At 43.6% G+C, this 27,601-nt stretch overlaps 1 protein-coding gene and 1 long non-coding RNA gene across 3 annotated transcripts in view; one reads left to right on the top strand and one right to left on the bottom strand.

Annotated features, from left to right (window-relative positions):
* LOC139829046 (uncharacterized) overlaps window positions 1–12,038 on the top strand; it is a 56,644-nt gene extending 44,606 nt beyond the window's left edge. For both annotated transcript variants that reach the window (XR_011741263.1, XR_011741262.1), the window contains one exon: window positions 11,735–12,038. This is a non-coding gene — a long non-coding RNA (uncharacterized lncRNA). The remainder of the gene's footprint in view (window positions 1–11,734) is intronic.
* Window positions 8,578–27,271, bottom strand: PLA2G15 (phospholipase A2 group XV). Its single transcript, XM_065847939.2, has 6 exons — window positions 27,092–27,271; window positions 19,347–19,503; window positions 17,955–18,073; window positions 16,424–16,522; window positions 15,802–16,026; window positions 8,578–12,627 (listed from the first exon to the last, which is right to left on the bottom strand). The coding sequence occupies exons 1-6, from the start codon at window positions 27,234–27,236 to the stop codon at window positions 12,116–12,118; spliced, it is 1,257 nt and encodes a 418-aa protein (XP_065704011.1). The 5' UTR covers window positions 27,237–27,271; the 3' UTR covers window positions 8,578–12,115.
* Between the last annotated feature and the right edge of the window lie 330 nt (window positions 27,272–27,601).

A 27,601-nucleotide genomic window follows, 5' to 3' on the forward strand; every position in this document is an offset into this window, starting at 1 on the left:
GCCAGTGCTGCTGGACACGTTGAGGAAGGCAGGGAGGTTTGGACACCAGTCCCAAGTAATATCTGTTCCCTGAAAACCGGGGTGAATGCTCTTTGAGCATTCGAGTGTGTTCTTTTTTAAACTCTGTCCTTGAGTGACCATATTAAGGGAAAACATTGATGGCTTTTGGTGTCTAAATATCACAATGCCTTTTACATGCCATAGTCTGCTGCAAATAAATTGGATTTTGGTGGAAAATTTTGCTTCATAGGCACTTCTGCAAGATAGATTTGCTTGATTCTGTGCAAATAAGCTTGAACTGTTTGCAGTCTCAGAAATAGAAATACATGCTTCATTGTTTGCTCTAATCATGAGATTAAGTGCCTGTTATTTTTTCCCTTTCCTTGCTATAGCCTTTTTTGATTTGGTGGCTACTCATTTCCCAAATGGTACAGAATTCTTCCATTGTATATGCATTGATCCACCACACGCCCGCTACCCGCATGGGATCATCGTACAGTGAGCAACCGCAGATCAAATGGCTGTGTCTACAGCTCCTGTGGGTACCGGGTAGGAGGATTTGCTGCTAAGGGATCACCAGGCTCTGGGCAGGTTTTTCAGATCTCACCAGAGCTGCATCTGTATTAACGTCCCTTTGTGTCATGAACCTGTGACACGTTAAAGACCAGTTCCCACATGTTTTCAGGGGTTGCTTTGTGAACCATCAAGTGCAAAGGCCATAATGAGCTAAGTGACCAGGCGCTTGCTGTCAGAGCTGATATGGGACAACCGAAGCTTGTAAATGGGCTTTGTTGTTCAAAGGGGACACTGATGGAAAAAAAGACTGTGCTGATATGTGGAACTTAGTGGCCATTTCCACATGTTTTACATTGCTGTAATGTATGGCACGTGGTACACAGTAATGTCATTATCCAACGAAAGAATTCTTGGTCTGGGCTTACAGCTAATTTACACTCTCTGAGTTCAGAGAGAGATCGGGTGGGTCTCTCAGGTCCATCTCAGATGCTTTACGAGTCATTTTTCTCTTTTGAGGCTTTGCAGGGGCAAGGGGAGCAGGTTTTAGATTTCTTCAGAACAGGTTATTTTTTATCTTAAAATGAAGGGAAGAATTTGATCAGTCAGCCTTGGGAGTCTGTGTTGGGTTCTGGAGTAGATTAGAACATTAATATGAATTCTGCAACTTTGCTTTCTATTCTGCAGCACAAGCAGTAAGCTTGTGTGCTTGGTGAGCGTGTGCACTGTAACAGATTACAATATATATCTTCACTGTTTCGGTTTTTAACTGCAGAAGACAATAGTAGCACTTAAATATGGAAAATAATTTGTAAAGCAAAGTAGCAAACCATCAGTCTTTGTGAATACATTCTTGTCTGTACATTCAACCTGTCTGGATGCGTTAGCTATGCCAGATCATCTTCTAGCTGGCAGTTACATGAGGAAAAATTAGTCAGCCTGAAAAGGAATAGCTCAGTTTCCATGGAGCTACTCTAGGCTTTGTGGACACGTTTGCAGGTTAGAAATGTACTGCAGGTAGAAAAAGCAGCACTGAAATAAATGGGGAGCAGAAATTCTGTCTGAAAAGAGTTTGAAGAAAGAAATTAAACAAGAAAGAATATTTAGGGTTAGGCACTTCCCAGGTAAATACTTACACAAGATTCAAGTTATCCTCACATCACCTTGTCGTGTAGATAAGTATTTCTTTCTTATCCTCTCTGGATTTTATTTCTGAAGAGTCAAAGACATTGCCTATTATTAGCAACATAGAAATGAAACATCAAGAATTCCTCGGTCACTCTTCTCTATTTTGTAGTTTCGTGCTGAGTTGGTGCCACGTTGTGTCCCATTATCTCTGCGACGGCCATCAGGTGTAGGGTGAGAAAGTTTCCATCGGCTCAGGAGCTCATTCTCCTGGTTCTAACAACTGTGTGAAGCAATAGAAACAGCACAACAACTTCTGCTGTCCTCCTCTCAGTGAATGGGTTTCCTGGCAAAGGCACCACCTTCCCCCAAAGATGCCAACTAATCAAAACCACTGATCTCAGCAGCAACACAACTGAGGGACAGCTTGATTTACATCAAAATTAAAAACCAACAAAAATCTTTCCTCTAGCAGCAGAGAATCGCTGGGTTTGGGTTTGAAGTGGAATACCAAAGGTAGCAGTATTCTCGTTAGTTTTGCAGACTCGTGGTGGTCAGTGATCTTTGTCAAAAGGCAATTGTGTCTGACTGGACCTTCGAATCAGTCGACGGCTTCAGCCAGCATGCTGCACCCTGCTGTATTCAACTAATTGAGTCTCCCCTCTAAAGCTAATTATAAATATAAACAATACCACCAAGGGCTCGTTAAGAGAGTAATTACTGGGTTTAGAGACATCTGTAATGAAACCCTGCCATTCTAGAACTGCAGTTTAAAGCCACAAGCTAATTTTAAAGCGTCATCTAATAAGTCTCTGGAATAAATGTAGTTCTTTCAGGCAGAAGTTTTGCAGATTACCAGAAACAGAGAACTCAGTAACAAATAAGAAGACCTGCTTCTTCTCTACTTGGCGTATTATTTCAGTGCAAGCCCCGCTCAGTGAGCAGAATTGACAGAAAAGCCAATGAGACTTTCCAATGTAGTAAAGTCCAGGTTTGAATTTTGTGTAAAAGGAGACAAACAAACACAAATTTGGAATCAGCGGTGACTGGTTCAAGATGCAGTCTTTGGCCAAGGCTACCGATCCAGCGGCCCCAGGAGCCAGCCCTGGTGGCTCTGTGGCTCTAGCACACGCAGAGCTGAGCGGGGCAGGATCCAGGCATTGCTGGTTTGTCGAGAGAGCGTTTACCCAGCGAGCAGTTCCCTTGCCAGCTTTTGGCAGTTGGGACACCTGTATGAACTCAGCAGATAAGCTGCATTTCTTGTCTCATCCACTGAAAGCTTATATTACAATATGTACTATATATGTGAACTACACATTATGTTATAAATTAATATGAATAGCAATTAGTTGGAACAAATAGGCAAAAAGTGGCTACAACAATGCTGCTTGTATGAAGTAATCTTTTGCATACATTAGCGAAGATGATAATTACCGCTTTTCTAAGAGAAAGATGTGACTTTGAAAGCTATGCACTGCATTCCTGCCCTTGCACACACAAAAAAGTCCCTGATAAAAATCTCAGTCACTTTGACCAGCTCCTGACTCGCCCTTGCTTTAGTGCTCGTTTCAGCCCTCTTCAGGAGAACGAGAGATTTGCCAACTCCAGTTGTCACAGCTGGTTTTAAGACAAGAATCCAAGTTCATTTTCCCACCTTTACTGCTATGTTCTACACTGGCCCTTACCTTTTCATTTTTGCTTGTCTTTCAAATATATAAGCCCTTCATGTTCTTGATTGTCTCTCCTGTTTACTGTGGTCTGTAGCACAACAGTACTTGTTGGTCTACTATAAAATGTCTTTAAATTCAGCTGTAGCAGAATTGTATGTCCTTGTGAATCCTGGATAGTAACTGACAAGTGCGGTCTAGGTTTGGAACTTGCTTTGGGAGTCGGTTCATCATCTTTCGGTAAAATTGTGCTTCTTAAATGTAACGAGAAGAGGAAGTGGGAGTAAAGACAGGTTTGCATCAATAATGCAGCACTTGGATTCAGCCTTGAAATAACCCTGTGAGGTAAGAGTGCTTGGGAACAAGTGATTCAGTACCTTCCTCTGTTCTGAGGTTTGCCCACCCACTCCTCCATACCACCTCCTGTGGTGCGGGACACGTTAATGCAATGTGGGAGGTTAGCGTACCGATTCCTACCGACTGCATTTGTGCTCAGCTTCCCACGCACCTTTTGAAATAGGGTCCCTTATTTAGAAAAGTTAATGAGTTTTATAACCTATGTCCCAAACTACAAATGCAGTGGGTTGAAAAGTACCCGTTACATCCATTTTGAATTACTTGGCATCTCATAATTTCTAACTTTGTTAACGAGACAAGTTTGTGCACCCTGAGCAGTCAGTAACACGGAGAAAGGTGGTGGTGTGCTGAGTGCTGGGAAGGCAGCTGCTGCATCTTGAAGCAATTACCCTGCAAAGGATGCTGTCCAGTGAAATTAAATGTGCTCCCATGCTGATTCGCTGATGCATTGACGACACACACAGAGCTTAAGAGAAAATCCTGATTTCTCTGCAACTACTTTGTAACAGTAACATAGTAAAGGTGACATACGTCAACACCAAAGGAGTAATCAACAGCTTATCAGTAAACCTTAGTGCCAAGTGTCATCACCTCTCCAGGACACGCGTGCGTTCGCTGTGCGGTCGGTTTCTGGCTGGGCGCTCCCTGCTCTGCTGCGGGGGACACCTTCCCGCCTCACAGCTGCGGCGTGGAGCCGCGCGGACCGAAACAGACGGACTGCGAACTTGGGTCTGAACCCTGAAGCTCTTATTAGTTATCACAACTTGACTAATTCCAGCAGATAAAATATGGCCTTTCCTGTTTTCAACCTGCCGCTTCTCTGGGGAAAAAAAGGATCACGTGTTTGTGGATTTCTGAGAAGCCATTCTGAGCCAGCCCGTACCTTCCACTGACACCAGACAGATCACTTAATTTCTTCATGTACTAATTGGAGTGTAGGAAATAGAAACAAACCTCAAACAGTAAAAAATTACATTGTTTCTTCTATTCATCTGAAACATTAGAAAAACCATACTGACTGAACATACACTTAGCCTTTACAGAAACCTTTTGGAATGGAATAAGCACATAGTATCTTACTCTATTACATTCATGTATCTTGCTTCTTAAGGGCCTGACACTAAATACTTATTCCCCAAAACAGCCCCACATAAGTCTAAGATGACTAAGAAGCAGATCCAGGCTTTGATCCCAAATTCTGGCTGCTTCATTGTACAGTAATATAGTTATGTTAAACCATAAGAAGTATTACAAAAACTGTATCTGGCTGAAAAACTAAAGACTTTTGTAATCTACCTAACGAGGACTGGGGTGGAGAATCAGAACAGTGCTGTGGAAGCCCTAGAAGCTTTAAATCAGCGCTTGCCGAGCAGATTCTGGTGTGTGCCAGTGAACAGCAGTACCTGCGGTCCAGCTACCTGCTTCTTTTTCCCTCATCTCCCCAGAGTCAGAGGTTTCCTGCTGTTTCGATGAAGCAGATTGTAAAAGCAAATCACATACACGACAGCCTGACAGACATCATTCTACCAGCCCGGCCTCCCCACCTTTTCCTGCTGCCTTTCTGACATTTCAGTCTTTTTCTGATTTCCTGACAACCTGAAATTCTACCTCTGTATAGGCACCCTTACTAAGAGTTTCTTAAAATTCATTTGCCATTACTGAAGCATTTGGTCTCTCTCCAAAAGCGATCTGTGCATAACATTTGTTATCAATTTGCCTCTGGAAGGTTTATTTGGGGTGCTGAAGATTTGCTAACCCTTTAAGCAGGGGGAAAAACTTGGGCTCAGTGACAAGAACCAGGTGGGAAAGGCTGGAATCAGAAGGAGGGAGGAGACTGTTTCAGGTACTGGGTCAGGATCCAAAACTTGACTTTTGTCTTTTATGTTCTATATTATATCCTACATTGGTTATGTTTTTCTTCATTGTACCATAGTCTGGCAGAGAAGTACAGATGGACGTAGTAGAGACATAGAGAACGTGAAGTGACACACACTGCAATATGTACCAGTAGAAAGAGATCAAGGACGCGTTATCTTCACGTGGGATTAGCTGCTTTAGAACCTACAGTAGGTTACTGAAGTTACTAACAAGGAATGCATGATGCAGGAAATGCATTCATTCACACACACTGTTTGTCTCAAGTGCTCTTTCCTCTGTCGATGCATAGCACTGCCAGCTTTGCCCCTACTCTCTAGCAAATGACTTGTTCTGTAGACCAAAGATGATTTAGTAACAAAAGCACTAACTTTGGAGTTAAAGGTACATGACCAGACTCTGCCTAAAGGAATCTGAACAAGTTATCTGTGTCTCTGTGTCAAATAAGGACAATAGCACTTGCCTTCGTCTAGAAATGCTGTAAGAGCTCGAGACTGAAGCAGGTACAACAGAAGTGAGGATTTCATACATGTACCGGAGATTATTACATTCTGTATCGTTTCACCCTCACTAAAACCTCTTCAACACTTAGATCCTTCCAGACACCTGAACTGTGTAAACAGGGGTGACCAAACCGTGCTTTGGGACCTTCAGGTACATGTTGTTTGGTCCATGACGTACTTACGTCATTGCCATGTCGACTGGCCCTTGCCAGCCTTGTCTCACAGATCGGTCTTCAGCTTTATTCTAAGTATTTAGTGACATTTCCTATATTCTATCTTGCTGGTTTTTACACCGGTACAAAGAATCTGCTAGTACAGCTAAAATAATAGCAGTGTTCCTCACTCATCTTAATCGAAATACTTACACCTGTAGTAGGGTTGTTCTTTGACTATCTTAGACACAGCGCAATTTCAAAGATGCCAGGAGTGATGCAAATACTTAGCCTGTAGACACAGTATTTTCACACAGCTGAATTCACCATCTGGCTTGATGGCTCTGTGGATACTTACACTTTACTCGCATAAGGTGACATTTTTAGTTACACGTGCAATTGCAGCTTGGTCAATAATTCTGCCTTCCCAAAAGGTTACTGGGCATGAATCAATGGTTACAAACAAAGAGAAAACTTTGAGGTGCAAGATTTGTTCATTATTCAGCACTGCAGTAAGAAAACAGAGCCAGCAGTGTTTGCAGTACTTTTTCAAAAAATACATGGTCTGGTTGTACATCACAGTACCATACACAGCGTGTATTCTATACATCCATTCTGTCTAGTCATTAGACAAGAAGATGTCCGAGTGACAGATCACACACCTGTAATTCAATGTAGTTACACACCTCGCTGCTGGTGCGCAGCACAACACTGAATGCTCAGGCTTCTGACTGCCATGTCCAGTTAGTCCTTTCAAATGAGCGCGTAGACGGGACTGGACTCACGCCTCACGTTGCCTTAGAGTTGGAATCAAGCTGATGTTTCTTGCTCTTTATGTCAGATAGAACAATCTTTGCCTTACTATTTAAAATTCCTTCAAAAGTAGAATCTACGTACTTCCAGCTACTTCAGGACAGGAAACATTTTGTGGGTATCAAGCTTAGGTCTTCATTTCCCTGCAATGCTGGATTTCTCAGGTGAAATTAACACAGATGCCATTCAACCTGACCAAAACACCCCTCTCTAACTTAGGTGCTACTGCCCTCTACTGCATTTTTAATATAGGTCATGAAAATATGCATTCTGTTAATCCATAGAAGTCACAGTTCTTGACAGGTTTATGAGGGTCATTCACGTCACCATTCAACCTCTCTACCAATACCTCAAAGCTATAAAATATAAAGCATTCAAAGTTTTGAGGAAGAAAATCACAATGTGTCTGAACCAGGAAAACAAAACCAAGAAAACCCCACAAACAACCCCACACCAAGTATTTGTGGAGTTGTATTCATTGAATCCTGCAACTCCACAAGAACAGTACAGTATCACAGCCATTGCAGAACTAACAGCACTCTCCGGCCAGTTCCAGCTGCTCAAATACGAGGCGGGGAGAAGAAAAGAAGAAATAAACCCAATCCTATAGGAGATGTCAAAACACGTAACTAATATTAATGCTCTCAGATTACTTGAGGCTCACAAAGCTCTAATGCAGCTGACTGCTGAAGATGTCTACTAGTACCATGTAACACCTAAATGTATTTATTTCCCAGTAACTGAGGTTTTCATATTATTGAATGTAGCTCACATCCAGGGTACACCTCAGAGTAAATAGCATCAGGAAACAAGTAAGTTTTAATCCCCTTACTTCAGTTCCCCAGCAACTGACGCTTTGTTTCAGTATAGGGAAAAGATTTCTGCAAGACACACAGCACTTTAGACTTAACCTCCTTCCTCCGGTGTTTAAAAGCATTCCGTGTGCTCCTACATCACCGCTCTCTAACGGGGAGTGGATGGATTGCAGGAGAGAGACAGTGCCGCCTATTTGCCGTTAAAATACACTGGGTGAAGGTGAGGTACGTAACTGTCCCTGCTGCCACCGCGCTCGGAGCGGTTCCCCTGCGCTTCCCGAGCCGGGCGGTGCCCGGCGCTCCCCGTCCCCTGTCCCCCTAGCGGCCGCTCTGCTCGCTGTTGGCCGAGCCGGAGCCGGAGCCGGCGCTCGCAGCGGGGCCCGGTCCTCTTCACCGCAGCGTGCGGCTGCCCGGGGCTGACAGAGATGCCGATTTTGACGGCAAAGAAAGAGCCCCTGGCACACAATTTCAAAACGACGACCTGAACAGAAGCATGAGGCATCCCAAGAAGTACTTTTTCTTGCAGGAGATAAGCAAGAAAGAGGAAAACAAAAGGAATTGAGTAGTCTCACACCTACATCTCCATACAATCAGGAATTAACAGAGTGTATGAAAAGGCAGGAGGTGCATTTGGAAGATGAAGCACGCAGCAGTTCCTATGAGAAAATGAGGCATCAAGAATCCATGGGGAAGAAAAACAGCAACAAGCTGACATTCCATCTGAGCACCGAGGTGTTATTCACAACAGGAGACATGCTGTGTTAGATCAACTTTATTACATTAGCAAAGTTTGACAATAAAATATTCAGTCTATTGAACACATTCATACACAAAGAGCATATAAAATGCTAGGTCTCAGAATATGTTCTGTACAAAATACTGTTAAGTGTAAAGCAGCAAAGTCATTGCCAAACATTCCCTGAATTTAAGAGGGCCTTGAACACACTGTGCTCCAAGAACTACCTAATACCAAACATTCCTCCCTTTGGTCTGCAAGTCCTTTGCAATTATTGCTAGTTAGTGAAGCCTTCTGTTTTTAAACAGAATCACATAGTGACTCTGAACCTCTTCAGAAGTATTATAATGACAACTGAAAGCTTCAGCATTTTCTAGATATTTTGTCAAAAATATGAAACATTTGGTCCTCAAGACTGTTTTTGGTTTCTGAAAACACCCTGGAAGAATAAAACCAAGTGAAAATTATGGAGAGACAAGAGAGATATGTATACGGAAGATATGTCAGTAAGTTCAAACATTCAAGCTGTGCGGTATGGCAGAGCACCCGAGTTACTCCTCGTCAGGAAGTGCCACATTCTCCTCTCCTTAAATCTTTATTCCTTCAGACCTCTCTCTCCACACAAGGATCCAGAGTGCTCAGGTGCACATGGCTCTGGCAGGCCTGGAACAGTAATGCTAATATGTACTCGGGCCTTGTGGAAGAACGTGCCCCAGTGAGTAAGCACTGCTCAACACACTGAGTGAAGTGGGTCAGTTGCAATGACTGGAATAATGTCGCTTACTTTGTGCACTCACTTTGCAATGAGAACTCTATCCTAATATGCAAGAAACTGAAAATGAAAGGGCTGAAGATGATTTGGTAGAAAAATCACAAGTACTGGAGATAGAACTATAGTCTTCAGAACCCATGGCATCCAAGCAAAGCCACAGCAGCAGCGCTGTGCCTGCTCCAACACGTACTTAGGCAGGTGCGCACCTTCTTGCGCATCAAGCCTTTGTAGACACAAACACCATCAACAAGAAGCCCTGAAAAACTCCCAGCTTATTTTAGCAGGGTAACTAGCGCAATTCAAAGAGACAGGCTCTAGGGCTTGTCTACTGATGGAAAGACGATTTACAAATCTTGAGGTTAAAAGACACAGTTAACTGATCTCAAACAGTACTAGGTTACCAACATTAGAAAAACTAAGATTTTTCTTTTGAGGCACAAAAAGTAGAATTTAAAATGTCGTAAGGGGGGGGAGGGCAGGGAGAAAAGCTTAAGAAAGAGCATCTTTTGGAATCATGTATTTCAGAACTCAATCACAACCAACCCTGAAGCTAAACTCTTACTGAAACTGAAAATGCAACTGATTGATGGGCCAAGATATAAAGGAAGCTTTGAAACATTCTCCACATCAGGCTAAGAACTGGCTGCCTGTGTTCTTTTCTCACTCTTTCAGCCCCGATGCCCGTGTTGGCAGCCTGCAGTACAACCTCCAGCTCCACTCACTCCAGTGCCTGGAACACGCGTTCTACTTCAGCAAGAAAGAAGTCATAAGCTGTTTTCTGTAGTAAACCAGTAACAGCAATTTATTCAAAACCTGGCTCAGAGCACAGGAAGAGCTTTATCTCTGAGCAGTCTCGGAACACGTGCCTGCAGTCACCCAGCTGACAGCCCTGCATGGAAGGGAACGCCTGGCCAAAGGCCTTCTTGTGGAGATTGGTCTGGGTTTTGTTTTCACTTCAACAATCACCAATCACAACTCCAGGCTGTGGGAAAGCCTGGGCACCATTGCTGCTCAACTCCTGGGCAACTGATGACACGATAAACATTCAGTCTTAAAAAATCAGGAATGTATCCCTCATTCATCAAATATAATAGGGAAAATGCAGGGGAAATGAAGTTAAAACCTAGGAAAATATTTAGCTTATCCATGACCTTAGTTCAAGTTGTTCTGGATTTAAAAGTCATTTTTGATTTAAAACTTGAAGCCTTAAGCCTATCTCCTGTGCCAAAAATGTTTGCATTCTACTGTAAGAGGAGTTCGAACCTGTCATTTCAACACATCTTATTCATACATGTACTGGCAGCATCTCACGCACGCTACCAAAATAGTTAAAAACTTGACCCTTTAGACAACTTCTGTTTCTCAACTAATGAATCTTCAATAGTTCTGATGAGTTTCTCAACCCCCTAAACCATTTTTCTTGGAGGACCTGGCACGTTCAAAGCATTCAGAATTGTGTTTGCAGAAAGCTAAGCACAGTCTAACTGGGTGGCTGGTTCTAAAGCAAGCAAAAGAGAATCTTCAAGTGAAACCTCCTCCAACAGCACTTGTGTAATCAAGTCCGTAAGCACGCTGCCCTCTAGGCTCTCGTTTCTGTGGCATTCAGAGTTGACTTTTTGAGTAAAACAATACTGTAGGAAATAGGAGTTGCATGTTCAACAACTTAGATAAGCATTTAAGGAACAGCATATCCCAGCTTCTTGAAACAGCAATGAAATTCTGTCTATGGGAAGTCTTAATGTAAAGTTTCTTTTCAGCCAAATGCAATATTGATCCAATGCCCAAGTAGTTGACTGAGACCAAGGTTTATACTTCATACTGTATTATGCTGGCTTCCATTCCCACCCCATTTCAGGAAGTTCACTTTGCTTTTGAATTAATGCTCTCCATCCATTATAATTTCAACTACAGGAGACAATTTGACTCAGACATGCAGTTCTGCACGGTATGGATTGTTTGCCAGTATTCAACTCAATTAGTTTTAATTTATGTGCTGCTCCACACAGCTACAGTTCTTGTAAGCACCAACCACTGTTTCCCTTTCCCTCATTGATAAATAAAGCACAAGGTGAGAAACTCCTCAGCCTCCAGATTGCAAGTGACCAGGTTCCAAGCAACCAGGCTCTAGAAGGTGAAGAGCAAAACATTTCCTTGTTCTTTCTTATAAAAGTCCCTAAAAAGCTTCAAGTAATTCACACATCTTTTTTCCCCAGGAAGGCTGTAACAAAAGAAAGGGTGGGTATGACAAAGGTAGCACAGCACCAGGCAGACCCATTCCCTACCCTACCTAGGAGATACACACACTTACAGATTAGGGAGGTGCTGGGAACTGTGGATCAGAATATGCAAGACCCTTCAAAAAGTTTCCTGTGCTTCCCAAGTAAACGCTATTCCCTTGTTCTACAGGCATCTGAAACCGAAATCCTTGCTAGCCCAGCCACCCCAAACCCCGCACAGACCACCAGAGGAGCTCGGTATCTGTGATTCTATGCAGTACGTGCGAGGGGCTGCACGATCTCCAATGGAAGTCTGTATGAATGTTGGACAACACTGGAGGCACCAAAATGCATGTTTGACCAAATCTGCAGAATGTGAAGATACCGTGATGCATCTTAAGCACAAATTGAGACAAAGTCATTCAGGACACCAGACAACTTCTTGAACACAGCCTTAAAAAACCCACACAAAATAAATAATTCAAATATCTAAATATTAAGGGATTAAAAGGCATTTTCCCATATTTAAGGGAAGGCATCACAGGTGAGGAAAATGACTCAACACAAGGTATCACAAATCAAAGAGCAGCTTTTTCACGTAGGAGATAGTAGTATCATTGGATAGCATTTGAATATGTTCGTTTCCTGGAAGCTCAAATATCACCACTTCCTGTTTTTGCCTGTCCACCCACTTCCGACACTGCAAGGCACTCTGTAAGTTTACTGTACCGTCCCCATCGCTGTAAAGGATCTTGGGTTCTTTGTCCGGAAAACTTTCATAATGGAAGGAATCGGGTGTCTCCACCCCGGTGCCATAAAGACAGTGTATGCGCACCCCAGGTGGCGTCATCTGGTAGAGCAGGGGCTCAGTGTCTTGTCTCATGAACCAGCCATCCTCAAAATCAATGTCCCTGTAGAACTTCCTGTAGTCCCGAAGAGTGTAGTTGGCTGTGGGTGTGCTCACAAACACCTTGTCTGGAGGCCACGTGTAGTTGTAGGGGAGCAGCCAGTTTGTGGAAACCGCTGATCGCTGCTGGTCTCTGATCTTGAGTGAGCTGATAACAGGTATTCTGTTGTTGTCACCTTAAAGAAAGGTTGAATTCCATTATACACAAAGCAAGCATGAATCTTAACCAGCTGCCATTGCTACTACTCAGTGATAACGTGAGTAAAAAGACTATTCCCTTTGCTTACAGCAACAATGAGAAGTTTTCCTCATTTATGATTGTTTTTATAATTAACTTCTGCTATAATTGTCTTGATAATTAACTTCTGCAAACTAACTTCCAATAACTTCCAAATTTAAATTCAAGTTGATGAATGATGTATGACCCAAGAACGCTGCTGCCTTTCCAGACGCGCTCCTTTTTAAGAATCAGGACATTTTATTAGGCGTTATTTGTACCGTTTGCAAGTTGTCTTCAGTGCTCTCTGGAGTGTGGCACTACTGCCATCTCCGCTGGGGACACACAAAACCAGCAATTCTTGAAAGACCACTTGATAACTACTATACTCGGGAAATGTTGTTAGCTAGCCAAGCTTTCCCAAAGCATTGTATTTCCATAATGTAATATAAATCTAGAGAGCTAGATCTTATTATGAATAAAGGTCTTAAATTATGATAAAAAACCACCTCAAAATAGTTATATTTTACCAAATTTAGACTTGCTGTTATTACAGAACTAGTGTTTGACCAAAACGTTTGATGAATATTCCTACGGACATCAAGTCCATTCTTTTCCTAGCAGTCTGTTCTGCAGATGGCTCTACCTAACATATGACTGAGCTACAAATTATGTGCATCGTCATGTTTAACCAGGGTCCTTGCATCTTCACAAAATTAAAAGCTGCTTAATAAATAAATGACAGATACAGTGTTGAGTAGAAACAAAGTTTAAGAGAGCCCTGAGACAGATATGGCTTTATTTTCATGTTGACTGTGTGATCAGAGCTACATTTGTGTTGTCACAGTGGCTGGCACACCTCAGTTCACCAGCTGAACCTTGAATCCAGTTCTCCGTTATCAGCTCCAGGTGGTTACAGCATGTAGCACACCATAAAAGCCGAAATACTGAAACCAAAACCACCATTCCTCAAATAGCACAGAAGTGTATTTTCCAGTTCCATAAAGTGGCGCTATTGCTTCAACAAGGAGACCTAAAGCACAGTCTAATGCCATCTTTAGGAGGACTATATTGAGACATTGCTAATATAGCTCCAAAACAGATACAGGAAACTCAGCACAGCAAGAATTGCAAAGGTCCTGAACAGCGTGTTTCATGTTACTGTGCGATATAAATACCTAACTGTGCACACTCACCACACAGACACTGAACCCACTTGGCAGTTCTCAGCACAGAAACCCTGAGTGCTGAATTGAACAATGAAAGGAATGTGTACAGGATTTATTTCCAGTAGAATAATCAAACACAGAGCCTGACTATTCCAGGCTTCTCTTAAACAACTGCTCCAAAATGCTCACCATATCCTTTACTTTTCTCTGAAATGCTAACATACCGTATGGCCAAGACCATCCTTACGTCAGCAGGCACGCCACGCATTGACATTATAGCAAATGAAACGTGAGGTTCAAGGAAGACACTGCTAGTGTCTGAAACCGGGAAAAACCACACAAACCGCCACAGTGACCTTTGTGTCTTTCCTCACTGTGGTGGAAGTAACAGCCCCACTTCATTGGCACTGGAATTGTAACGACAGAAGCACTGATCCTGAAAAGCACACGAATAAATAGCAGAAAGTATCCCAGAAGATCTAGAGAAAATAATTCCACCTGTGTACTGGTTACCACTTGGAAAACACCACTGTGAATGGAGGTGAAGTTCCTGGCCATTACTGTATGATAAACAGGAACGGGAGCATTCGTAGCTTGCCTGGTCTCTCTAGCAGCAATGCAGTATTTTTCTTTAAAGCAACAAGTGTGCATCCTAAGCCCCTAATAATGTCAATTTTAAAAACTTATTTGGACTAATGCAATCCAAGTGTTAATGCCTGATGGTGGCGATTTACTACAGATATTTGACATTGACCTAGCCTAAAAACTTGTGTTCTGATACTATGTCCTGCCCATTTAACTTTCCTACATGACTCAAATTCCTGCTCTAGATGTGGAGTTCAGTACAACATATGGCTTAAACAACTACATTTTAGTAGAAATTTAACTGTGCACTGTAGAGCTGGCCACTTTAGATGAGATGCATTATAAACATGTGAAGCACAGCAGCTTAACCCAACACTGGAATTTCACATGAAATCATGTAGAACTTTATGAAGTAGAGATTACCCCCACCATTGCTGTAGCATGCAAGCTTGTCAGACAGAGCCTGTGTGAAAAGGGAGATCCACTACTGCAGTAGATTTCACAATGTATCTCTCAATACAAACATCCAGTTTAAGTTTTCTACTGAGCAACTGAGCTGTGCGCTACTATTCAGAATCAAACGCCTTTGCTAAGCGAAGTATTCTTTGATCCGTCTGTGCATGGCTGGCACTTGCTGCGTGTCCTATACTTTCATGAAGTCCAGTTTCTGGTATCAGTTTTGTTTAGGAAGAGGATCATGATATCCAAAGCTAAACAGTTAGAAATAAGCTAAAAAACCAACAAAACACCAAGCCAGAAACAAACTAAATGCCAAAGCACATGAAGTAATTGTGGTGTCACATGGAGTAAGTAAGCTTTTGCAGTCATTTGCAGTTACTTAGTGAAATACATTATGCTGCCTTTTTTTTTTTGTGTCAGACATCTCCAGTATGCTAAACCTAAGATCCCAAAGAGTCATATTCTTTGTGTTATAACCTTCAAGAGGCATGTGTGCTGTGGGCACCATTCACCACCGTGTCTCCAAGCTTCCCACAGTGTTACCCCAGCCTCAAGAGCTGTGTGATCTTTGAGCAAAGGACACCACTGACCGCTCGAGCCCTTGTTAGCTTGCAGTACTGAACAGGGAGCAATCAGGCTGGAGGCAGAGGTGACACAACTAGGAGACACGAAAACCTTCTGAAGAGGTTCGGAGAGCTCAAGAGGGGACACAGCTCCTGGTTAAGGGATACAAAAATCCTAGTCCACTCCCATGAATTTAAAGAATGGCAGGTTACAAGGCTTGAATCATCAACTTGTTATCACTTATTAAAAAACTCCTTAATTTTCATAGTAGCTTAAATTCTCACCCTCCAGTCAGAGTTCACCTAGTTAGTGCCTTGCACTGCTGACAGAAGCCATGGCAAACTCAAGCTACCTACCTGAAGCCAGCACACGCAGAGTTTTAGCCACTCCTCCCCACGGCGCCCCTAATGACACATAATCCTTTATGTACTTGTCTTTCCAATCCTGAGTCTGATGGTTGAGGAAGTAGAGGGTGTACATATTACCCATACTGTGGGCAATTAAGACAACAGGACTTCCATACTGCTCATACATTAACTCTATCATCTTGCGAAGCGCCACGAAGTAGTCTCCATTCTCATCTAAATAAAAACAAACAGGTTACACGGTTACGTGTGAATGCTGAACTTGAACACAACTCTTTAAAAGGTTATTTACTGGAACTGTCTGTGGAATTTATAACACAGAGCTTAGAAATTGCAGTGTTAAGTGGGAGGAGTGGGTGTTTTTGTGGGGACATGGTTTGGTGGTGTGGGGTGGTTGCTTTGTTTTTAAGCAAGTCTGAAGTAGCAGAGTGTTTAAAGAAAACGAACAAGCACACCACAGCTGTCATCTGGGTCCAGGTGCATTCAGGCCCCAAGAACCAGTCAAAATTAAGGTTTCAAGTGTAATTGTGCAGGGGAAATGGGAGAATAGACCCAAAACATTATTTGTGGGCTGGGAGAGTCAAAGTTTTGTCTGAGTAACGATGTTATTTACTTGGTGCCTTCCGCCAGTCGTACGGTGCTCCTCTCACATCTTCATCACGTTTGTAGCCCCAGTCTACTAAACTCTGCACCAGCATGTAAAAGTAACTCCCTGCAGGCATCAGAGAAGAAACAGAGCAGTGAGAAGATCAGTATTGGAAGCAACCATCAGGCACTGCTGCAAACCTAACTAATTTCTGTAGGCATTATACCATATATATAGACATTAGAAGTGTAGTTTTAGTCTTTCACAATCTAGAAAACTGCATATTAAACAAAATGAGTTATGCTCACTGTTCCCCAAAGTGAGAGAATAGCACTACTAAAACTTCTTACTAACCAGCTGATCTATCAAACAGCAAAACACGGCACACAGAACAGATCCGCTCTGCCCAGCGGAAGCGTAAGGAATACACCTCAGAATACGTTCATAAGGGTTGGCCTGGACTTCACCAACATTTATTCTTGGAAACAAATGCTTATGGTTTATTGCAGGAAACTACCAAAAACACTATCAGGTAGTGGACTAAGACATAAATGACTGAATGTAGTGCTTCAAGAGCAAAGAAAAGAAACATTTGCAGACTGGCTATATATTGAAAGATATTACATACTACGAGCTTTGATGCATAGGATGTAAGTATCACCATAGTTAAATGCATTTAGTAACAGCTTGAAAAATTTCGTGTCAAAACATCTTATTCAATATGAGAGTCACACGAAGTTTTGAGCAGAACCTCACTGCTCAGCCTTGAATGCCTCTCTGAAATGAACACGGGCAACTTCACACACGGCCCCGTTCCAGCTGTGTCATCCAGTGAAGATCATTAAGCACGTTACTGCCCTTTCAGGGATTGATCCCTACAGAAAAACAAATGGATGCTAAGGAGCACGTGAAGCTCAGGGCATTGCTGATTATTAAGTTACTTATGCCTTCAACCACAGCTGACTCCTCCTCACAAAACCTTAGCAGGCTCAGTGTTCGCTGAAAGGTGGCTTCTACAAAAGCACCACACAAAAACACCTGCAAACATACTAATACAGAAATCTTCTGTAGCACAAACGTAATTATATAATTACTCTTACACTGACAACAAGCAAGGAACTACAGAGGCAGTACCATATCGCACAAGCCCATTAACTCATTAAGGCCAAAAACCATCTTGCTCAGAACTAAGCTGAAATGGTTTTTTTGCTTGTCAAGCTTCAGTCCCAGAATTTTCTACTCAACCCATCTCATTTTGCCAGTGTCTGTTTTCAAAGTGCCTACTCAAGTTTCATCGGAGAACTTAAATTTAGCATGAGGCTAAATAACACGGAATCATCTTCTCTCAACCTACCAGGCCAAACCGACAAAACAATCCTGTGCAATGAAAACACTTGAAAGCAAAGTGAGCCATGTACTACCCTACCACTGAAAAAGTTGTTTGCCTACTTCTAAACAGAACCGTAAGTGGAAATCCCAGTTCAGTAGCTTGTTGTATAAAGACAGACTAGAAAAGTCCGACGAGTGACACAGCACTCGAGGCACAGCTCGTACATACCAACGCTCCTCTTGCTGGGGTCGAGGAACTCCAGGGAGAACGTCTGCCCAAAGCCCGGCACTCTAACATCCACCCCATCTGGCGGTTCCGTAATCTTACTTGTTCGATTATACACCAGCCTTGGGGAGACACAAACCCACGGTCATGTCCCGTTACCACGTGACAACTCTCAGCGACCCTGCGCTTTATGTGCTGAGTGCAGCAACAAGAACTTTAAGTGCTATTACTCAGAAGAAAGAAAACGAGCAGCGAACAGGCAGACATGGTAAGAGTACTCTAACAGCTAAGGGGTTACAAAATGCAAACAGTTACTGTAATTAGTTTAATGCTTTACATGCACAATCTGGGACTTCTCTATAAACTGAGTATACACAATTGTAGCTAAACTAAATCTTTAGACTAAGCGCTACTTTATATAGTTCTATACCATTTTACTTTGCAACAAGCCACATCGTGGAAAAAACTTGTCGAGAACATAAGAATGTGGCAATAGAAGATAAAATAACTAAAGTCAGATATCAGAAACACTCACCCAGATAAAAATACCTCATTTCTGTTTAACTAGAATACCGACACCCGCACAAGGGTGCACTTGACTTCTCTTGACTAACAACAACTGGTATCTCAGGAAAGACTTCAAGCATTGAGTGTTTTGTAGACACTTTTCAAATCAATTTGAGATATGAAGAATCTGGAGCACTGGGTCAGGGGGTTTATTATTGGTGGTGGTGGCTTTTGTTGGTTTTTTTTAATGCCATGTCAATATAATTGCCATTTCTGGATTCAAGCTTTTACTCCTAGATGGAGTCTTAGAATCCAAATCGATACCCCAGTCACACACCAAAAATCTGTAACTTGTAAGGCATATAGCAAGACACAAGCAGAGGCATTACTTTTACAGGAACATGAATTAAACAGATTAATGGAACAGCTGTGAAGCTTTAAATGAGGTAACATTTTTAACCAAAGTGATTCCGTAGACTTGCAGAGCGTCACTGCAGGGCTCCCGTGCCTCAGCTCCCTCCAGCGCTCTGCCAGCAGAAGCGCGAGCTCACGCTCCTCCTGCCCGCTGCATCAGAACCCGAGTAACTCATCAAAAGAGCAGAAAACGTTCTGCTTTAGGCAAGCCTGTGCAAGTGCCTGATAAGGCCTCACACCAGCGCTGGGTAACTGGTAGAGAAAAACGGCAGAAACTAAGAACCTCTGCACTTCACCAGCAACGCACAGCTACCTCAGCCACAGGGTGCGACCCATCCCCTTGCTCCGCCCAGCAGAACACCAGGGCATTCCCAGTCTTGAACCAGGCGAGAAAGGTTAAGGCAGCCGTTCTGCACAAAGCATGGCAGGGCAGGGAAAGGAAATCGCTGCAAAGAGCAGCATTCCCGCTCTTACCTGATATTATCAATCCAGCAGTCGATTATGATCGGCAGAAGCAATTCTAAATTCAGCCAGAGCGTAAAATAGCTGTCTGTCTTCTTAGAGCAGAGATAGTGCACTACCGATGGCTTATCTAGCTTTGCTTCCAACTGATTCCCCAAGTCCCCTGGAACTGAAAGATACAAAAAGGAGACACCTCAAAAATTAAAGCGTATAACATTTTACATTATAAATGTGCACACCTTAACACTGTATCCATCATATGCGGTATCACGGCATTCAGAGATATTAAGTTTTATAATTCAATGAACAAATATTACATAAGAACAAAGTGCTGCATGCACGTTTTCCGCTGAAAATATTTGGATTTTCAAAAACAGTTACTTGGGAACCAGCGTGTAGAGTAGTCCTGGATCGACAGTTCATCACTTCAAAGAGCAGAGCACACAGGAACAGGCCAGGGGACGAGAAAGATCGTCTCGGACCGCAGCACCATTATCTGGGCTTTCAAGTGCCAACTCAAGCTGCATGACGTTTTTTTCTTCAGAGTACTACACTGCACACACAGATATTCCTGTTCTCTTCAAACAACTGCACACTATCAACTGACCTTAAAAATGTGAAGAGTGAGTGAAAGCAGCTCCATTTACGTTTTTTATTTCCACTTCTTCACCTCTGACCATACTTTTGCTCCACAAGACTTAGCAGGCTAGCATAATAATCCAAATACATAGCTTCATCTCTTTTCCGTTCAGGTTTGGATGCAACAACCGTTTTGATGGGTTTTTTATACACGGGTAACAGGCGGCGGGAAGGGTCTCGTACCTGCCCCGCGTGCGGTGCGCTGCTCCTCAGGCACACGCTAAACGCCAGCATTCCTGGGAGGAAGTTTTATTTTCCTGTATTTTTTTTAAACACTGGAGACACAAATACTGTTTCTAAATTAGAACTAACCTCAAGAGACGCTCTTGCAGTTCTAAGCAGCAAGTTTCCAGAGAAAGTTCTTACATTGCTGTGTTTAACCATTTTTCCTAAGGAAAAGGCAAACCTCCTGCAGTACCCAAAAGGCTTCTCTATTAGAAAGATTTGGTAGTTTGGCATTTCCCCAATCTTCCAGCTCCACAGCCGCCTTCATGGAGAGGGCAGCACTGCCTCCCAGTTACCTGCAGTGTTCAGCTCCGCAGTTTTCTAATGCAAGCCTACCCATATAGTTGCTTTTTCCCTCCACTGCAGCCAGTGATTTAATCAGAACAGTTTAAGTTCTATAGCACACTCATACTTAGCAATGGTTTAGAGAAAGTGATAATAAATTAAGTAGTCCACCAAAATATAACTGAGAAGCCAGATATGCTTTCAGCAAAACACGTATTGCAGAACCGAAAAATAACAGAACTTCAGACCAAATACAGCCCTGGAAAACCACCCTCAACCTCCAACCACAGCAGGTGATCCCCGCCACAGAACACAGACCTCATGATTCCTTTATTAACTACCCCACTTGCTCATCAGGTTTTCAGTGGTTTTATTTCTGTAGTCTTAAGGGAAACATTGAAAGACCCAGTAGCTGACCACAGTTTATTTTGGGTCACATTTCAAGGACACTGATATACTGGAAAGCATAGTAAGGGAGATTATAGTATTGCATCACACCCTAGAAAGAGTTCACTGAAGTTGTCTCAACCTCACAAAATGCTGTTTCGTTATTGCCCGTAGAACTAGAAGGCAACAGCTTGTTCCACAGTCTCGTGCCTGTGCTGTCTCAGTGCTCTAAATTAGCAAAAGAACAGCATGTAGCTCTATTTATATCAACCACTGGTGGCTGGCCAGTCCCAGCAGCAGACCCGCCAAGGACAGAGCAGGTTGATCTTATCTTCGGTTTCCATGCAAACCAAAGTGGGAAAGTGACATTCTGTTCTACCTGGAATCTCATTTCCTTTGGTAAAAATCAAACTCTTCCAGCAAAAATCCCTTTACAAAACTTAAACCAAACACCTGAAGTATCAGAGTTTCTTAAACTTGCTGAGGTTTCCAAACAGCACTCGAATAACCCTGAGCACTCCTGCTCAGACTGGGAAGACTCACAACTGCAGAAGCTTAAGATACATTAAGATCATCAAGAACATTTGTCAAAAGACTACTGAGAACAGGAGACTGTAGGAAGTCTCACTTGGACTTAATGGGCTGATCTTATATTAACCCCAACTTTAATTCGGTTAAGATATTTCATCCTCAGGCTTCTTGAGGACAGAGCCTGTGCCATTAGACACTGATTCCTACCCAAGGGATGACAAGGAACAAGTTGAAAGGTGGTAATGTATTTAATTCTAAACAAAGATAAGGGGCAAGTTCCACCTGTGCCAAGATACAGTACTGCAGCTGAAGTCCCATGCACAGGTGTGATGCCCATTTGTTTATAAAGAATATATAAACAGAAAGAGCTTTAATATTAACAGTGAAAGTGCTAATCACTAATTCACGGCTCATGTTTCACTTTCTAAATCTTAATCTGCAAGCTGAAGATCTTTATGAAGCTATAGGGAACAAAATGCAAATTTTAATTTTTCAGCTTACGGAAAGGAATATGCAAGAGCTTCCGCCCTCACCCCACACAGTTTCAGTGGCAGTGATTTACATTTTGACCAGACAACTGTTTAGTGGCCTTTGGGTAAGAAACAGGTTAAAAAACCACATTGGAGATTAATTGTGTAGGATAAGGACATACCCTTCTGAGTTTTCTGTAGAAAAGCACATTCCCCTTTGCTTTCAGACCACACACAGAAAGCAGCTGTGGGCAGAGTACTCTCTAAGTAATTTTTCTCACCATCCTCTCATCTACCAATATCTGTAGTTTCTACATCTTTTTGTTGGAAGCATTATAAAATGTTCTTACTCTTCAAAGCCTGCAGACTGACCCCATAAGTGTACAAAACAACTGTTATGTCCTGCAAACCACATCAGCACTAGTTAAACTGGATGTCCAAGAGCAGATCTTCAGCAGCACTCCTGCATCCCTCATCTGCAGTTGTGTAATACATGTATTGACTCCTGAACTGCAACTTTTGGAAATATGACATTTTATATTCAGCAGAAAAGTGTTTCCATCACATCTGATGATATATCTGTTCTAGCATATTCTCATTTTTCACAAAGATGGGAATCCCAGCAGAAGCCATTCTGATACATCAGTGAGCCCAATTCACTGTCCATATTATCATATCCTTTGCCTTTTTTCCCCCCCCTCAGCCACCCTGACAAAAGCAGCAGATGTCCTTCTGGGATGTGCTCTTGTTTGATTAAAGCACACTTACAGGTCTCATTTCAGAGTTTAAAAGAGGTTACAGACTTTTCCAAGTCTGGAAGCTACACTAAGTATCTTTAGGAGACACGGATACTCCTGCCCGTCACCCTCCTGAAAGTCTTCAGGAACCGATTCCTAAGCTCCCAGCAGAAGACAATGAGCAAACCGCACCCCGGGAAGCGACTTCTCTTGATAGTGCTCAGGGAGCAGGGAGCAGTCATCCAAAGCCATGAATAGGGAGACTTGAGGCCTCATTTGGCAAACAGCTGGTACCTATATAATGGGGAGAGTTGTGTGGCAAAGAGGCCATCAGCTGCTCAACTGGTACTTTTTTACACTTTTATCTGAAAGGCAAATGCCCTTGAAAATATATCTACAATTGTAACTTTCACTGGTGTATTTGCCACAAATAATTCATCTTTCTGGTTCTATGAATTAGCCTCCCTCCAAAATGAACCAAGTTTCCCAGAAAATTATCTTCAGTTCTGACCACAGTCCTAAGGAGAACGTCTCAGGTCAGCTCCCAGACGGCACCACGGGCAGCACAGAACAGGCTCCTGTTTGAAACTGGGAACAAGCGAGCAAACAACATCTCACATGATACTCCTGGATACCTCAGATCACATGAGGCAGAAACATTTAAGTCACTCCTGCCGTGGAGCCAGCTGACCATACAAACACACACTTCAATTAGCAGTCAGCAGGAATTCACAGACAAACCTCTTTTGCATGTAAATCAATTATTAACAAACTTCGTTTAGGTGTCTTTCTAGAAAACTTTAGCCAAGTACCTAACAAGTTGTTTGCAGAAGGTATCAGAACATTGATATAGTAATTGTGTTGAGTCAGCGCTAAGAGGTAGAGTTCAGTCAATCCAGCATGATCTTATAAGGACAGGTTATCAGCTCCCAAAATTGATAAGACATGAGATAGTGTGCAGTGATTATGATGGACTATATGAGAAAAATAGAAGAACAGCCACAAAATAAAGGAATTCTTATTGTGAGCATTAGGTGACAAGATCGTTGAATATACCAGCAAACTGGTAAGAGAAGTGCAAAAATATTATAATAGCATGTAAACATGAAGCAGACATCCAGAAGTACCTGCACAGAATATAGATACGTATTTTAGTAGATACTGTCAGTAGAGCAGAGGTATTCAGTAAGTTGTCCTGATTATTAAAGGAGATTTTATTGTATTCATATATTGTCCTGGCTGAAGAGGAAACTCTTAAAAGGCCTGAAACCAATTCAGTGTCTTCCCCCTCTCCCAAAAAGGCCCAACATTTGAGAGAGGAACTCCAAGCAATCACCTCCCATTTTAATGCGCACCCTCGATGCCCAGCGTTCAGGCAGGGCTCTGGAAGGAAGGTTTTCACCTTCACCTCGTAGCTCTTCTCTAGTGCCACTGTCAGAACACCCTGTGATGCTTTGTTACTTAAATCTCAGGGGAAAAGGAGCGATTGCATTGCCCTGTTGGCTGGCAGCTCCTACCATGTCAGTTCGGTCCCTGGTCTCGCTCGCTTCCCACAACAAACACGAGCGCCAGGCATAGCAGCTCCCACCACTAAGGCACCATTTACAGTGCACAGACCAGCTTAAAAAATAAGCCAACCCAAATGGAGTAGTGCTGCTTTCCACATTCCTTGTGCTAGCTCCTCCGTTAAGGTAATTCAACTACAAAATTAATCACTTCCTCCTCAAAAGGTTACTTTCCTCATGCTTTAACAAGACAAATGACTCCACAAAGTGGCCAACAAGCAGGCGCAAGGCAGGCTGAGGAGCACTAATGGGCTATTGGATTGGTTTGGCTGTTCCACAGAACCACTGCCCCGAGCCAGGTAGGGGGCTCTACAAATCTGAGATCTGTTGCCACCACCACTACAGTCAGTAGTTCCAAGGCCGTATTCAAGCTGCTCATCTGTCTTCTGACCCCAGATCCTAGAAGCAGTATTTTTGTTAGTACCTGGGGAGCAGAACTAAGTTACCCATTGATAAGCAACATCCTGTATTTGCAAACTAGTGCTCCACTTCCTCCTCTTGCCTGGTAAGCACAGGTTGCAACTGTAAGTAGAGGCATTACACCAAAAAAATGTGAGAGCAAGTTACACTGGGTCTTGTGACTGTCACTGTACCAAGCATGTATGAAATTATCCTTGTGTTGACAAGACCCCTTTAAACAGCATTCCTTCTTTATTCCTTAAGATTGTCAGGCCAACTTGCCATGCACAGAGTAAGACTGAACTTGTTAACTCCCTTTTTTAGGTAAGGTTTTAACTTCCAGAGAGACCTTGCGGGAACGCTTAGATCATGAGACCACATTTACTACTGGAAAAAAATGCATTTAAAAACAACACATAGGAAGAATTAAGGGTCTAGATGCCAGCCTGATAAATTAGGAGGACTGACTCTGTACCCCCTCTTGTATGGACTCCAAAACCCTTGCTTGTACAGGCCTGTGTAACACAGCCTTGCATACACATCTCAGTTTGCTTTTGTGATGCATTTTCTCCCCTCTCCCAAACACCTGTGCTAGGCCAGCACTTAGAAAGCCTCTCTAAATTATTCTCCTAAACCCTTCTGCCATCCTCATCGCAGTAATTCCTAAAAAGCTTATCTTAACATGTCACATACGCAAGAGGGTGAAGAAAAGGTCATGAAAAGTTAACTAGAATCAAGCTGAGAACATTTCATACAGAAACAGCGAGTGACCGACAGTTACTCTTTCCCTTGTTTGTTTGACCTTCACTGCCCATGTCATGGCTAATTGAAGCTAAGCTCTTAGTGCAGGTGTTTTCACAATGACAGTCATTTCTATACATCAAAAAACCATGTTATTTTACAATAGCAGGAGCAAATCATTCCCTAACAACACCTACTTTCTCAAACATACAAATCCAGAAAAATTATTTGTGTTAAAACCCATTGAACCTTCACTTTCTGGACAGGTCAGGACTAGGCAGCAGTAGACAGTAAGTTTTAAACCGCAGACACTGACTAGTTCTGGGTGTTTGATGAAAAAATCAAGCAGCAAGAAAATCTGTCTTTTAAACCACTGGCTGATGAACATGTGCTCAGCCACACCGTATTTACCAGAGTGTCTCAGGGAAACAAAATGTAGGTCAGCCGAGGTTTTTAAAAGCATCCTAAGGGTACACATATACTTACAGTAGAGCCATCAGTAGTAACTCCATGCTTCTATAATCAGTACCCCTTTATCACAATGGCTTTTAAATCTTCTCTAATTCCTTCATAGCTAGAGTTGAATATTGGATCAGCAACTAAAACGCTATCACCTCTGTCATCAAGAAGCTTGCACTGGAATAAGCACCAGAGCTCATTGCTAAAACCCAGCATTACAGAGATGAGACAAAAGGTTGAGTTCTGGCTGTGAAGGTTAGAAGCCAAGAACTTCTCTTCACACATTAGCTCCAGCCTTTTGCAGTTCCTACTTCTAAATCTACACCCTCTCTGTTAGTTCAACACCTATTAAGAACTGTGAATTTGTACATGGTGGCCCTGAGATACGCAACATCTTCTCAAAAGTGCTCGTTTAGTGCTTACCCTTTTACATCAGCAGTTTGTGACAGCAGTAATAAAGTCAGCAGCAGAGTCTGAATCACTGTAAATGAACCCTAAACTGAAGGACACGCTAGTGATTAGCCCTTTCCCAGTATTTTCCAATTTACTTTCTTTTTCTTCCTCCTTTATCATCAAAGGTTAATTGCATAATAAGAAAACACAGCACACTGAATGCATTCACAGGACTGACCACTTACGTTAATGTCACCAGATGTAACTAATTGCTGTTTTGGAACGTTTAATAATTACAATTTCCATAGACAAGTTATTAGAACATTTACAGTTTATTTACAATTCTTATCAATGGTACAAAAAGCATCTAACAAATACTAGTAGTTACTATATAAATGCTTCCTGTATATTTGTTGCTACTTTGACAGGTGAAACCACGGACCACTATCAATACTCATTTTTTATGCTGTGCGATGAAATAAGCCTATTAAATCCTTGTAGCCTGGCTGCCGTAACGCCCAGCAACTCCTCCCTCCACATCGCATGCCAACCTGTTTCCTGAAAGGTTCACATGAAGGCTTGAGAAGCGAGGGTCCGGCTTTCCTCAGTGAGCCAAGCCCCGATTCAGGCGCGCCTTGTTCTTCCCACGCCCACGGGCGAGCAGAGACCACCTGCTGTTCGCAGCACGTTCGTGCCCCGCTACCCGGGCCTGTATTTTTAGCGCTGGCAGCCGGGCCGGGTTCCAGCAGCCGGGCCGGGTCACAGCTGCCGCTCCGCGCCCAGCGCCGCTCCCCCGAGCGCTCCCCCGGACCCCGGGCCTCCCGCCGCCTCGCTGCCGGGGGAGCCGCAGTGACAGCGGGCTGGAGCGGCTTCCAGAGCGCCAGACGCACACGCCACGGCCGTGCCCCCCAAGCCCCGGCTCTTACCCAGCACCACGGGCGGCCCCGCGAGCCGCCGGCGCGGCAGGCACCCGCTGCCGGGGCACAGCAGCAGCAGGAGAAGGAGGACGAGACTGAGAAAGGGGCTCCCTCCCGAGCGCGGGAGCAGCCTGGCGCCGGCCGGCGGGACCATCACCTCAGCGCATAACCCAGGCCGGGAGCCGGCAGCCCGCGCAGGACGCGTCCCTCGGCCGGGGCTGCCGCCGCCGGAGTGCGGCCCTGCGGCCCGGCCCGGCTCTAAAGGGCCCGCCCGCCCCGCCGGCAGCGGCCCCGCCCCCGGCAGCGGCCCCGCCCCCAGGCGTCACCAGCCGATTGCGGACAGCACGAGCGGCCGCGCGCCGCGGGGCAATGCGCGCGCGCTTCTCCCCAGGTGCCGTTGGCGGGAGCCCGCTCCCCTCACACCTCAGCCCGCCCGCTCCCCTCCCAGCCCCAGACCGCCCGCTCCCCTCACAGCCCAGCCCGCCCGCTCCCCTCACACCTCAGACCGCCCGCTCCCCT

The sequence above is a fragment of the Patagioenas fasciata genome, chromosome 13, assembly GCF_037038585.1.
Source record: "Patagioenas fasciata isolate bPatFas1 chromosome 13, bPatFas1.hap1, whole genome shotgun sequence".
Classification (NCBI taxonomy): Eukaryota; Metazoa; Chordata; class Aves; order Columbiformes; family Columbidae; genus Patagioenas; species Patagioenas fasciata.